The 15,810-nt window shown below is 36.3% G+C and overlaps 1 protein-coding gene across 1 annotated transcript; it reads right to left on the bottom strand.

The window, feature by feature from the left end:
- Nucleotides 1-1,879: 1,879 nt before the first annotated feature.
- LOC110933982 lies at nt 1,880-14,000 on the bottom strand. The gene is made up of 10 exons (XM_022177178.1): nt 13,860-14,000; nt 13,509-13,776; nt 13,329-13,425; nt 12,863-12,975; nt 12,668-12,752; nt 12,427-12,565; nt 12,131-12,342; nt 11,803-12,025; nt 2,125-2,221; nt 1,880-2,016 (listed from the first exon to the last, which is right to left on the bottom strand). Exons 1-10 carry the CDS (start codon nt 13,998-14,000, stop codon nt 1,880-1,882), a joined length of 1,512 nt encoding a protein of 503 aa, XP_022032870.1.
- Nucleotides 14,001-15,810: the final 1,810 nt, after the last annotated feature.

Raw genomic sequence — 15,810 nt, 5'->3', positions numbered from 1 at the left:
ACCGGTTCAAGATGGTTGTTTTCGGTTAACCCGGAATTGGTGGTCTCGTGGATAGGATCCAGATCTTGAACCAACACAACACTAAGAACGAGGAAAGGTTAGAACGAGATCCGATTCTATCGGTTTTGAGTGTATTGAGTGTAAAAGAGTTGAAAGAAAGTTAGAAAACATTCTCTCAATCACCGTGAATATGTTTAGATCTATGTAAGATCTTTATTTATTCGTTTTGAAATCGGTTATATTTTAAGTTGTTCTTGGTGGATTGAAGTCAAAACATGAAGTTCTTCAAGAACACATGATGACGTCATCCTAGAACACCTTGAATCTTGGTAATTTCATGGTTAAAAGTTAAGATTTAAAAGATAGAGAGGTTTAGGAGTGCGTGTAGATCAAGAAAGTACAAGATTTAGGACGAGATCTTACCGGATTTGTGAGAAATCGAAGAAAAGGTGAGGAGCATGAGCTGTTCGGACGTCACTTTGCCAAAAGTAGAAAGAATGAAAATGACTTAGGGTATTTATAGGATTCCAAAAGAGGAAAGGGTGGGTCGGTCGGATGACATCCCACCCGGATGACATCTCGGTCGGATGGCACATCGACCAGATGGCAGCCCGGTCGGATGGAGATCCGGCCGGCTGGCATCTGGTTCGAGTACGCGGTGTGACGATTTTTGATATTTCGATTTCGATTGCGAGTGATGTGATTTCGATAGAGTTTCTTATTCAAATTACTTTTAATCCCAACTACTCATATCTCGCGCTATCTCTTCTCCACTCATTATCATAATTCGATTTCGATTGAGTTTGATTGCATTTCGATTGCGATTCGATCGATTACCACACACCACATAAATAAACATGCACAAGTAACACATAAGGCACACACACACGTATAAAAACCACCAAAATGCGAATTTCGAGTTGCGAGCGCGATGCTGATTTGATTAGTTCGATTAGCGTTTAGTTAACTTTATCGCATTGTTACTTCCTAGTATTCACAGTCGTAAAGCGATTCGTAGCGATAAACATTCGATTACTGCGATTGTAATTAATTACTCCACATAATACAACTAACGTAAAACACAAAATAGACTAACTAAAGTCAAAGAAGTCAAAACAGGGATTTAGCAAGGAGAGACAGATTGCAATTAGCAGTCTTTTCCTCCTTTGACTTTGACTTCCGAAACACTGGGGTGTTACACTTATCCAGTCCATCAATAGCCAAACAAACTCTGCTGATGAACCAAAAGGTCTGTTAAGACAAACACTGCTGAAGCAAAGGTCTGCTAAAGAGAACCTCTGCTGATGAAGTAAAATGTATGATGAACCTAAGTTCTGCTGTTTACCAACAGATATTACACAATTCAATAGAAGATCTATAATATAAGATCTTTAACAGATGATGATCAACAGCTCATAAGGTCTGTTGAAGCATGATATAACAGTGCTTAGCCTTTAACAGATCTTTTAACAGTGCTTAGGGGTTAACAGATGTTTGCACGCTATAACAGTGCTTAGCCTCTAACAGATGTTAATGTATCTCAGACCCCAACAGTTTTCCGACTAACCAAATGATTAAATTTTCATTTATCAATCTAACAATAATATACAACCCTACTACTTATTCAGTCCATCAATATCACCAAAAATGTATATAATGTATAATAACAATATTATATAACAAACAAAAGGTTAACCTTACTTGATATTCAAACCGTAGACATTACATACCATATTCATCATCGTAGCCTTTACAAACCAAACTTTTAACCACAGTTTGTTAAAACAACAGTTAACAGACATAAATAAAAACCACAAGGATTCTTCAAAAATAAGTGGTTTCTACTTATCTCTCATAAGAATTGTTTTTTCATAAGCATCTAATTGTTAACCTTAGTCAACTTCTTCCAGGTTCTTCTCACATTAGTAGATAGCTCACCAACGTTGACAACATCAGCATCTCGAGCCATCCGCTTTCCATTGGGACTTGATCCAGAATCCTTTTCAACTTCAACGGCTGAAGAGTCGGCCATAACAGAGACAGTATATTTGCAACAGATCACAAAACAACTATTGATCTCATTTAATAAAACAATGAACTCTTTTTTAAACATACTAAACATACTTTCAAAATAAATACTCACCCTTGAAGTTCGTTCAGCAGACACCTGGAGAGATTCTGAAAGGTTAACGTCTTTAACGTCAGCTACCTCTTGAGTAACCTAAAGGATCATAATATATGATATAATATAAAAAAGTACAGAGTCCAGTGTTTAAAACTCAAAAGAAAAATAAATAGATTGAAAGAGTAATTTTATATGCTGCCTCGTCAGTATTTTCATCACCATTACCATCTCCACCAACCTGTTAGTGCACCTACGTCTGCTGACTACGTCTTCCATCAAGTCTTGAAGATTGAACAGATCGGAAATGACACGGAATCCTAGATTAGATTGTTTGAACAGGGATTGCTTATATGTACATATCTAGGGTCGCTTTTGTGTCATAGTAGTGTATGGATCGCTTATTAGGACATGCTCTGGATCGCTTATGTCTCATGTTGTGTAGGGTCGCTCATACGGACATGTCGTATGAGCGGACCAGAAACTCTATAAATAGGTCTTAGGGGCGATCCACAACACATAGTTGATGGTGTATTGTTCCGGTACTCTGCCGAAGTGCTATCTGATCGTGTAATCTTTCAAGATATCAATACAACAACAAGTTTAAAGTGTATACAGCTTCAATAGCACCGAATTATTAGTTTCCGCCTCTTAATTCGGACACGAACTACTCTGAACGACTCAAACAGGTCGACGAACGATCCTACAAGTGGTATCAGAGCTCAGGAGGAGGAGTTCTTGCCATTTTAGCTGCTATTTTTCTGATTTTCTACACTTTCTTCACTTTTTCAAAATTTTTCACGGTAAAACAAGCTCAAAATCACACAGTGCACTCGGAATCATGAATTAACAAATCCTTGAAGTTTTCAGATCTAAAATCGAAGTAGAAACCAAGATTTTAGGTGATTTGTTCATTCATGATCGCTCAAAAGATAACGTAAGCCTTTGGACCGCTCAAAATTGCATGTTGGGACCGCTCATAGGATCAGTTTTAAGTGGGATCGCTCGAAATTTTAGCTTGTGGATCGCTCGTATGAACAGTTTTTGAATCGCTCATTCGTACACGTGTGGATCGCTCGAACGAAAAACAGTTGGACCGCTCAAGCTAAAAGTCTTGGACCGCTCGAACGTATTGTTGTGAATCGCTCGAACGTATCGTTGTAAACCGCTCGAATTGACAGCTTTTGGATCGCTTATTCGGTAACCTGGTCAGATCGCTCGAACTGATTTTGTACTTGGACCGCTCCAAAGAATATAGATTGGACCGCTTATTAGATCAATCATTTGGACCGCTCATTAGTATAGTATATTTCAATTCGCCTTTGTGAACAGATTGCTAAAAGATAGAAAATTGTTGTGATTCTGTGAACAATTTGAAAAATGGATACTGAATTTTATAACGCTTTTGCTACCCTGGCCTCGATTACTCAAAGTGCTTTGATTGAAAATGAAACCGGAACGTCTCAGAAACCACCGAAACTCATGGATATTGATGATTACAACGTGTGGTCGGAACGATTCGGAAATTGGGTTGAAGCCTATCATCTTGATGCGTGGGAACACACTGAGGAACCATATGTTAAACCCACAAAGGACAATATTGAGAATGGTATTCCGCTAACGCTTAGAGAGATGAGTACTGCAGATAAAAAGAAATATCGAGATGAGAAATTGATGGTGAGTCTACTTCAGCAAGCGATAAAAGAAGATATTTTGATACTGCTTCAACATGATGGAACTGCATATTCGATTTGGACAGAATTGGAAGCAAAGTTTACGGGAAGTGATGATATGTTAAAGAACAAAATGTCTCTCATGAAGAAAGAATTTGACTTGTTTCGGGGATTGAAAAATGAAACCACCAAACAAATTATTGATAGATATTGTAACTTGGTGAGAAATATGACAAAGTTAGGTGTTAAGAAAGATACTGATGAATTAATTGAAAAACTTGCAGATGCGCTTCCATACGAAATCTGGGGAACATTTTTGACGATGCTGAAGTCCAACAAAGTGGAATATAAAAAGATGAAACTAGGAGACTTCATAAAGCATTTGGAAGCTCAAGAGATGGAGCAGAGAAAGATTGCTAGGATGAAGAACTACGATGGAGAGCATGATATCAGTCTGTACTACAAGCATGGTGCTACTAATTCAACAAAGTTTTCTCCTAAGATCGAAACTGCTTACAGTGTTAAAGATTCTACTGAAAAGAAGACATGTGACAACCCGACTTCTTGAGGTTAGTATTATCCTATTCCCGACTCCTTTGTTGTATTTACATACTCTAGGTCTTTGTGATAGTGGGATTAGGTTACAAACTTGTTAGTGGGAAACACATCTTTCAACCAAAGATCCTTCGAAGGATAGGATCACGAAACATAACCCTCGACTGAAAGATCTATCCTTCGACCCAGGATAGGATCTTTCGGCAATCCTTCGGACTAGGAAGGATCCTTCGAGACAAGAATCAATCCTTCGATGGAAGGCCTTAACTTTCGGCCCAACTCGGTACCGGCCCAAACTCCCATCAATATTATAAAACGTTACGTAGATGTCTAGCACAAAACACTTAATCATATTCCAAACCCTAGAAACCTTTTGGCCGACGGCAGAAATCAAGAACCTCCTGTTGTGATCATCATCATATTCTCATTCTTCGGTTAGTATAATCCTTTGCATATTGTCTCCTATGTGATGCTCTTATTTATGTGATCATGTTGTGCTAGTTATGATAGAAATCTTGATGAGTAATGATGGGAAACAAACTGTTAGGAGTGATTAACCATATACATGGTTATTCATGCATGGAACTAGAGTTTAATAAGTTAGTGATTGGTTGATGATTATGTGATACCTGTGTGGCTGCCATATTAATTAGTTGAAATTGATTAGAATAGTGATGTTATGATATGGAACTTGATATGATGATGATGATCTATGTGATAGTATATCTTATTGCAATCTGGGGGTATTCAGGGGTTAAACGGTTAGATCTGAATACATGTTTACGGTGATGCTTGATGCTCAATTAGGGTTTGTGTTGTAACTGTCTAGTGAATGAAAACTGCTGTGATCGAAAGATACCTGTTGACCGAAACATAGTTGTTGTGACCGAAAGATACCTGTTGACCGAAACATAGTTGTTGTGACCGAAAGATACCTGTTGACCGAAACATAGTTGTTGTTGACCGAAACATAGTTGTTGTGACCGAAAGATACCTGTTGACCGAAACATAGTTGTTGTTGACCGAAACATAGTTGTTGACCGAAAGATACATGTTGATCGAAAGATGTGTTGAAAAATAACTGATGTGTCGAAAGACATGTCGAAACATAGATGAGGTGTCGAATGATAATTGTGAACCGAAAGATGATGTGTCGAAGGATGTTGTACTTGACTAATCTGAATACCATGCTTAGTGAATGAATGTGAACATTTGTAATCGTGTACGCCGACTGATGATTAAATGAGAAATGATACGCATTGTGCTTGTATGCAAACTGACTGTTATATGTAAATATCATAGGGCTTGGTAAATCATTGTGGTATAACGAGTAATTAATTCCACCGAGCAATCCAAGGTGAGTTCACTACATTCGAGCATGCGTCCCAGTGGTTGGGGACAGTCAGTGGGTATCCCATGGGGGGAATGAGTCTTTGGGTAAAAACGAGTATATTGGTTAATATTCTCACCTATCATCTTTTGTAAGTCCCTCATCGGGTATTAGTTAGTAGCGCTACTTAGGTTTGGCACCCTCATCCCGTGCCTGTAGAGGACGGAGGTGAACTAATGACCCAGTCTGGCCCAGTACTAGATAGGAGTACGTGGGAAGGGCAGTCATGTATTTCAGGAGCCGTCCGTGTTTGGAAATGAGATATTAACAATATTACTTGCATTGGTTAATGAACTGTTTTACATGCAACGGGTAACAAACGTTTTCTAAAACTGTGAACTCGCCAGCTTTGTCTGATACGTGTGTTACATGCTCGCAGGTCCTTAGGTACTTGGAACACAGGAACTTGCTGGCTGGAGGGCGCGGGTGGTCATGGTTGCATAGTCGAGTTATTTATCAAACATTTATTTACTCTGATGATATGAACATATACTTTGTGATACGTTTACGCTTCCGCTGAATTGATGGTTTCGAACAACTTGTGCTTGAATTTTATTAATGATAATTATGAAACTTTGTTTTGAACTTGTGATTCAATGTAATTGGTGGCTCACTGCTAGAGGTCACACGCCCAACAGGGACACTCCCTAGGTGGTAATTTGGGGGTGTGACAAGACATCTCAGGGATCAAGCAACAGCACAAGATTTTCATCTTTTGATCCTAATATATCTGTAACAAAGAATGGTAGAAAACTTCAGTGTAACATTGTGTTAAGCCTTGAAAATGATCAAGACTACACTGAAGATATTGCAAAAAATCAAATGTCTTTGTTAGGGATGATTTTAGAGTCTTATAGTTGTTTTGTTGCAGGAGATCGGAAATCCAATGCTCACGAAATAGGATTACGATCAAATTGATGCTGAAGAAATGGAATTGATGGATATAAAATGGTGTATGGCGAGTGTGATGAGACGCGCTGAAAAGTTCAAACAAATTACTGGCCGTGATGATTTTCGTGATGCAAACGTTTCAACTTTAGGTTTTGATAAATCTAAAGTTACATGTTTTCGTTGCAGGGAGAAGGGGCATTTCAAGAGGGAAATGCAAAAACCGTGAAGCTACCGGTGCCCAGAATCCTTTCGGAAACAATGATTATCACAAGAAGGCCATTTATCATCAAATCACTCAACCAACACAGCAGCATCAGGCACAAACGGCTCATGGAAGAGATGTGGCTGATAAAAGAGCATGTGTTGTTAGTCAGGGAAAATATGATAATTTTACCTGGGAAAAGTATCTTCCAAAAGATAGTAAAGTGTGTCTAGCTGAACAAGATGATGAAAAAATGGCTGAAGGTTTTACCTGGGATGATTTTTGTCCAGATCAAAATCTTATGGCCAAAGAGATGTCTAAAAACACTTCTCATGCTTTCTTTGCTAATGCTTATGATTTGAAATGTGCAGAAAGATGCAGAAAAGTCATGGAAGCTGCTGAAGAGATACGAAGAAAGCTCATAGAGGATGCTGAAGAGGAAGAGAGATTGAAGGAAGAAGCAAAAGCTGAGAAATTGAGAAGAGCTCAATTTTTAAACTCAAGCAGGACAGTCAAAGAGGTTCCTGAATTTGAGATTAAAGTGGATGCTGAACCGGTCATGGTCCAAGAAAAGTGCATGAACTGTGATTCGCTGATTAAACAGAACAATGAGTTGCTGCACAATATTCACAAGCTGAAAGAATCATATGATACTATGAACAGAGAGATCAACAAATACACAGATTCTGATGGTGAACAAGCTGAAGCTATGAATACTTTGAAGATAGCATATCTGAGACAGCTTGATACAGCGAACTATAACATAAAAATGTGCAGATCTCGAGCTTGAGTTGGCAACACAAAAGATAGAAACTGAGAAAGTTAAGAAATTATTAGACAGTTACTCATGTTCTACTTTTGTTGTTGACAGGATTTATCCAGTGGTGAAAGATTTGAAGACTTTTGAAGAAGTGAAGATATTTGAAGAAGAAAAATCCGTGACAAAAGATGAAGAAAAGTTGAAGAATTCTGGTAAGAAATCGAGTGTATCTTATAACAGATGTCCGCCCCCGGTCGAAAATGGATATTCACCTCGAAATCCAAATTCAGAAAGAGTCAATAAAGCGATCAATTTGAAATGGGAGTCTGGGTCATCGGATAACTTACCAGAAAGTATTGATGTCACATATACGTCATCAGACACTGATCATGAGTCAAAGTTGATAAAAAGTATGGTCGATCAGGTGTTAGACACAGATGACAATGAGGAATCAAAACCGGAGTCCAAACCCGAGTCAAAATCTGGGGCCAGTGCGTCAAAGCAAACAGTCAAAAAGGACAAACGGGTTTATGATAAAGAGTTTTTACTTTCGAAATCTAATTTGAATGATGAATCAGTCAAAGTGGTATATACTTTGAAAGGTTCTGACAAATTATATTCAGATGAAAGTTTTCCAATAAGAAGTGTCAGATTTGAAATGATTCACAAGGTTTTCAAAATCACAGAAATTAATATTTTTGAAATAAAAGATTTCAATCTTAATGGAAAACCTAAACAATACACTTCAAGAGATCAACAGAGAATTAACAAGAAAATGGGTTACAATTGTGGTTATAGTTTCCAAAAGAAACCAAACCATGATCGTAATTTCAAAAAGAAAGGTCTTGGTTTTGTTCCACAGAAAAACTATAAAAATGAAAAAGTTTATAAACCAAAAACAATGTTTGTTGCAGGAAAAACAACAGAAGCTGAAAAAGAAAAATCATTCAGAAATCAGACAAATCAAGAATTCCTTGCTAAGAAGCAAGAAGACATAAAGAAGAAGGAAGATCCGAAGAAGATTGAAAAGAGATCTTGTTTTCAGTGTAAAGCTGTGGGTCATGTTGCCAAAGATTGTCCAAAGACATTTCGACCAAAACAAGAAGTCTCAAGAAAAATGAAAGAAAAAGTTGTTGAGAAGACTGAACTGTCAACCCGGAAGTTCACAGGCTTTGAGAATTCGACTTATGAAAAAGGAGAATCTTCAAAGAGTGCTTCTAAAAGAATAGACAATGCCACAAATCAGAAATGGGTTGTAAAAGGTTCAGGTAACAAGTCTGGTGATGAATCTGATTCCATAAAATCAGAGGAGCCACGTGTTGAGAAAAAGATTGAAAAGAAAGTTCAGAAAGTGGACGATGTGAATTTTCCGCCACTAAATGCTAAAAATTACAAATCTAAAATCGGAAAAGTTGAAATATCAAATCAGTTTTATTCTGACAAGAAGAAAATTGATGTTGAAAAAACTTTCAATGGAAATGTAAAACGCATCTTTGGAAAAATGGTCAGTGGTAAGGCCCAAAGCATTAAGGATTTTTATGCTTCCAAAGGATGGGTTTACAAGTCGGTTGAAAGGAAAGATGAAAACAATGAGGTTACACCCAAGGAAGGTCAGGCTTGGGTGGATATATTTTTTCAAGAATGAAAACCTGACTTGCCGGAGATCCCAAGATGGTATTGTGGATCAGGAATCGGCATCTTTCTAAATCTGTTTGAAAAGTTGCAGGACTTGCCGAAACTCCCAGGTTTGTAAGCGAGGAGTAGGAATCGGCACCTTGAGAATTCAATCAAAAGATGGTAATTGGTTGAAAAACAGGTTTGAAAAGCTTAATTGCTAAATCTACAAGTGGTTGTATGTTGGTGGATGTTATAAATGGTTCAGAACGAGAACCAGTTGATCTTTCAAGTGGTTAAATCAGGGTCATTAAATTGGACTTGATTTAATTATCATTCAAGAATTTGGTAAACAAAGTGATGATGTGAACCCTATTTTTACAAAAGGTAAAAACAACGAAACTTATTTTCCGGAAAAACCATTCTGATTAAAACAAACTTAAGTGTTTTGAAATCATTATGGAAAATAGTTTGTTGTGAGGGGGAGTTCTGATTGTTTAAGCCAAACGGATGGAGAATTGAGGTGTTTTGATATCAGTTGTCATGTTCTGTACAGTTTGTTTTCAATTTTCTTTAGATGTATTTGAATTTTAGGGGGAGTAAGAATTTTTTAGAAAATCCAAAAACATCAGAAAATTTGAAAAAGTCAAAAACATGATAAAATTGAAAAATGAGTTCTTGTTGCATAAAAGAGGAAATGATAGTACATCAGTGAACTATCACAGCACGCTAAAGAATTGTAAAGTCAAAATGTGATAAACAATCTTACTGCGGATGTGTCAGTAGATTTTTGCACATTTAGTAGATTGAAACGAGATATAAACCTAAATCAAACTTACTTGATTCGTGGGTAACTATTCTTGGATATATGGGTAACCCCCGAAATCTTGTTTGAAAGGTCCCGTATTCTGAGATACTAGGTCTTTATACTCAGTGATATCTGGGGTATTATTCCGGGACTTCTGCTGTATGGAAATACTGACCCAGTCCCCGAATAATACTTTCTGCAAAAAGCTTTGAAACATAAGCTCGCCCTCAGCAATCTGATTAAACAATAAAATTGGTAATCTTTGCTGTTGTAAAAAAAGATTCTCTAAAGGGGACCCACCAAAAGTCGAGCCGTCATCTCTCTGCTGAACGGAAGTTCTGACCTGAGCTCTCACGGTTTCGCATCTACCCCTTTACAGATATCATCTGTGGTATACTCACCAGTAAGACTGAATATTTGGGATCTGGATACGGGAGTATATTCAAGTGGAGTGATACACAATTAAGTTTAAGTCTTTAAAACATTAATATCGTATCTCAAATCAATTGAAATCTGTGTGAAAATTTAAGTGGACAAACATATTGACAATCTAGGTAAATTGTTTAGAACTTAACATGTAATCAAGCTTAACGGTGTTTGTGATATGTTTCATAACTGATATGATCCTCTTGCACGAACTCACAAAAACATTGTCTGTAAATATTTCATTTCTGCATTTATGTTCATTCAGAAAATTCAAAAAGATTTTCAGTGTGTTTTAGCATAAATTTTGAAAAATCAAAAAGATTTTCGACAACTGGTGTTGAGATGTTGATTTTCAAAATTCAAAGTGCTAAACTTGAAGAACTGGTTTGGGAAGTATTTGTGTGTAGATGGTAAAATTGTTTTGATAAGAACCAGTAATATTCTTGAATGCAAAATCATTATTGTTGTTGGTTCAACATAGTTTCTAAATTGTTGAAAAGTTTTAATCTTTGTAGAACTTTATGGTTGGGTAGAGATTGTGCAGGTGTTAAAGAGCCAGGTTACGATCTTGAACGTGATGGGAGCCTGTTAACGATCTTAGAACCAGTGAAAGTTTGAATTCCAGACTACGATCCCAGCTGTGTGAGAGGGGGAGTCTGAAGACACTGAGTCAACACTCAAGAAAGAAGAGTTTGTTGATGATCAAGATAGAGAACGAGGATTCTTGGAACGACAGATATTTCAGAGGCAGATTGTCGACTGATGAAGATTGTAGATAGACATGTGCAAAGACAGATTGGAAAGATCTATGAAGACTCCGTCAACATCTGAGGGGGAGTTTGTTAGTGCACCTACGTCTGCTGACTACGTCTTCCATCAAGTCTTGAAGATTGAACAGATCGGAAATGACACGGAATCCTAGATTAGATTGTTCGAACAGGGATCGCTTATATGTACATATCTAGGGTCGCTTTTGTGTCATAGTAGTGTATGGATCGCTTATTAGGACATGCTCTGGATCGCTTATGTGTCATGTTGTGTAGGGTCGCTCATACGGACATGTCGTATGAGCGGACCAGAAACTCTATAAATAGGTCTTAGGGGCGATCCACAACACATAGTTGATGGTGTATTGTTCCGGTACTCTGCCGAAGTGCTGTCTGATCGTGTAATCTTTCAAGATATCAATACAACAGCAAGTTTAAAGTGTATACAGCTTCAATAGCACCGAATTATTAGTTTCCGCCTCTTAATTCGGACACGAACTACTCTGAACGACTCAAACAGGTCGACGAACGATCCTACACAACCAACTCAACAATTATTTCTGGATCATCACATGTTTTTTGCACAGTACAAACATGATAGTCATTTTTAAGATTGAACTCTGAAACATCAGTCTTAAAAGCAGCCTTCTTATCAACCAATCGAAATATCTCATGAGGGAATCTAGTATCATTGGCCTTAACCTGCCTCTCTCTTATGTCACTCACCGCTAATCCAAGAAGCTTCTGAACATCTCTATCAAACATAACAAAAGAAACACTACCACTCTCATCATGCACCGGCACTTGCACCTTGAACCTGAAATACACACAACTAACTAAGTAAACTGCAAAACTATATTCAAATATCAGTCTTAGAATGTTACTTATATAAATATAACGCTAAATAACCATCATTGCTTACTTTGTGGTGATCGATGTACATTCCGTATGACATTTGATACAAACCAAAGAAGTCGCAGGCAATCGAAGAATGTCATCTGAAACATTTTCAACATTCTGCAAGTATTCACTTTTACCCATCACCTTCTTGAAACACTTACGACAGGCAGCATAAAACCAACCATACTCTTCTTGCACAATCTTAATTGTCGCAACCACAACACAAGACATTTCCTGTAAAAACACAAGACACTTCCTGTAAAAACATGCAGGTGACAAACCAAACAAATAACCAAACTATATAAAAAGATGTGAAACATTTTCTATCTCACTAATCTCATCAACATGTTTCTTCACACCATCAGTTACAAATTCTTTATGCAATGGAAAAACACTCTGAGACGATAGTATTGTTTGAGAAGTAGAACCACTCCCTTGTCCAAACTTTAGTATAAGCCTTTTGAATACCACAAATGATTAGAATTAGTATATAAATAACATGAAACCAAGTATTTGACTTGAACATCTATATACAACAGAAATTACAATGACAAATTACCTCCTCCTTAGCTCATTAACTTCATCAATTTCTTCATTCATAAAAATTCGTGTTGCAAACTTATCACTTTGAATATTATAATCACCTACATGGAAAAGTAAATAGATATTAAATGTATACCTGTCTTTATATTTCCAGAAATAAACAGTATAGTGGGATTTGCAGAAAGTAACAAAAATACCTTCCATTCCTTACACTTTCCATGCTGTATAACAGCCATCACAAGCTCATGAGGTGGGACTTTAGAAATGAAGTCCTTAATCTGTAGAGCATAATCATTCCACACGGTACACCGCAAAACCTTACCCCTACATGAAAAGAATATTCATATGACGATATACTAAAGACTAATTTATGACCATTTCTTTACAAATCTCTGATATCAAAACAATATTGAATGAATAAAACAGAAAATCAAAGGAAAATTATGACATTTATTAAAGTAGCAAATGAGCCATAAATTAACTACCATATTCACCAAGAATAAACTGTAGACCTCATTTATTATCATGATTCAACATTACATACAAACACTATAGATCTCATTTATTACCATTACCATGATCCAACATTAAATACCAACATTCTTCATCTTATTTATTAACATCATTAAATACAACCAATGATCAGTACATGACTGCACATGTAAACAACAACTTACTCCAAGTCTTCAGTATCGAAATTCATCTTCTTAGTCTGCTTTGGAGGTCGATCAAAGATTTGAAGATCTCCACAACAAATCACAGATCCAGCAACATCTATATGATCACATTATACAAGAATATAAGTAAAACTCTCTAATATTATACAAGCAAGACATGATTACAAAAATATACAATACCAACACTTAAGACATTTAACGCCTCTCCTTGAAGAATATCTTCATAAGCTCTGAAGTTGAAACCATACTCAACACCTTGCCAATCTCTCACAGGAGTAACAGTTGTGCATCTATAAAAGTTGATTTTATAAGGCTGCACCACTACTTTATATAAATCTTTATTCTCACCAACACCAAATTTGGACAGAATCACAACAGCATCTTCTTGAAGCTGACCATCAAAAACATGTATCAAATGAGTCTTAATACCTTCTTGATTCTTAGCACCCTGAAGAACATTTAAAGAAAGTATCTTCTTAGCATACAACACTACATTCTCTAATAAAACGGAAAAGCAGAGATACAAATTACCTTCTCATCAATGAAGATGAGATCCATCTTGTAACCCTTATTCCATTTTCGAATAATTCTCGCTTTCATGTTCCACATATCTTTCCCAGGATTCAAATCGTTAACAAAACTAAGATTATTACTGTCAACTGTTATTGACATGCTTCTAATTCGGAATTCGGATTGTGATTAAATTTCAAATTTCAAAATCAGAGAAGATGAAAGTGTGATGAAATATGAAGAGGGAAATGAGAAGAAAAGCCTTATATAAGAAGGATGATTGACAGAAGTTTCTGAGTGACATGCATTAATTGCTAATTACTTATTCCCATGCATATTTAAATTTGAATTTCCCGGTAATTAGCGTTAAACATCTGCTGATCTAAAAGCATTACGGAAGATAATGACAACTGCTGCTGCTAAGTATACGTTTGCCGAAGGAATCAGCTGCTACTTTCTTGTATATGGGCAGTGGTTTGCCCTTTGGAATGTGGGCCAGACCTTTAACACTTGAAAATACACAAGGCAGTAGTTTGATAGAACATTAAATGTATTTTAAAGTGATTTATATATTAGGCTTTATGATGTAATAATGACATAAGAAAAGCCTTGTTGGACAGCCTCTCATGCTGACACATCAGCTTTTCTTATGTCATTGAGATTTCTCCTTCTATAGAAAGTATAGATTAATATTAATTAATAACTAATATATAAATATCACTTATTTTTATCCTTACTTTATCTTAAATTAATAAATAACTTCAATTTTGCAATTTAGACCCTTTGTTTTTTTTACTTTTAACTCAAAGTTTTTCATCTTTTACAATTTAATCTCAACTCTTTTTATTTTCAATTTTGGTCCACCACACTTCTCATCTTTTCCAAGTTTTTTGTTTCGTTCTAAATTTTGTGAGTTAACGCACCACAACGTGTGTGTGCGGTTCAACATTTTTTCGTATAGTTTTTCCCGTTTGACTAGACCGTCGCGTCACATCTATTTTTCTACGTTTGACAAGTTCATCCAACACGCGGGTCCTGGATGGACTTGGTTATTTTTTTCTATGTTTTACGTTTCGGTTTAATTTCTCAGCAACGAGCGTGCGTGATTCAAAGATTTTACGTCTGCTTTTCGCTCGGCGTTGTTTTTTCCCATTTTTTTATTTTGTTTCTACGAGCTCTTCCGGTGTTGGTGGTCGCTGACAATGGTATATTATTGCTACTACTTAATACAGTTTTATGACAACCGCTGCAACGCAGGGGCTTAATACTAGTATAATATATAATTCATTTTGTTTTAGATATTAAAATCACTAAAATGGTTTTTAATTAATAAGTAAAAAGACTCATTTGCCATCCACTTAACAGTTAAAACTAACTGGATTAGATCCAAAGGACAAACCATGTAAAATTTTAAAACATTAAGTACAAAACCCGTCAATTTTAAATGCAAAGGACACCGTCTGAAATTTGGTATAAAGATAAAGGACAAAACTTGTAATTTACTCTTTTTATTTTAGTATTACTTAAAAGGGTATAATAGTAAAATTGTCACTTTCCTTTCTTTTCCTCTCCACTCGGGAACACAAAAAAAAATATTCATTTTCCTTTCTTTCCTTTCATTTACTTAAAACTCTGGTGAGAAAAAAGATATATTGAAGGCTCGAATTTGGGCCACTCTAATAAAAAAGCAGACAACAAACCAGTTTACCAAGTCTCAAAACATGTCAAATCTTCAATAAAATCTATATCTATATATATAATATATGAATAAAGTGTGGGACACGTGTCCCTCTATTATGCAACCATTTTAGGTTTTTGGCGGGAAAATGTGGGATGTCTAGGTTTCACGCACGAGATCCGGATTTGTTTGCCCATTTTCTTTATTTTGACCCGGGTATATAATATACCTAAATTCCGTAAATCATTCATTCTCCAAATTAAAAACCCTAAATCATTTCATCTTCTTCCCAGC

Source organism: Helianthus annuus, chromosome 4, assembly GCF_002127325.2.
Source record: "Helianthus annuus cultivar XRQ/B chromosome 4, HanXRQr2.0-SUNRISE, whole genome shotgun sequence".
Classification (NCBI taxonomy): domain Eukaryota; kingdom Viridiplantae; phylum Streptophyta; class Magnoliopsida; order Asterales; family Asteraceae; genus Helianthus; species Helianthus annuus.
This window is presented reverse-complemented; position numbering and strand designations above follow the sequence as displayed.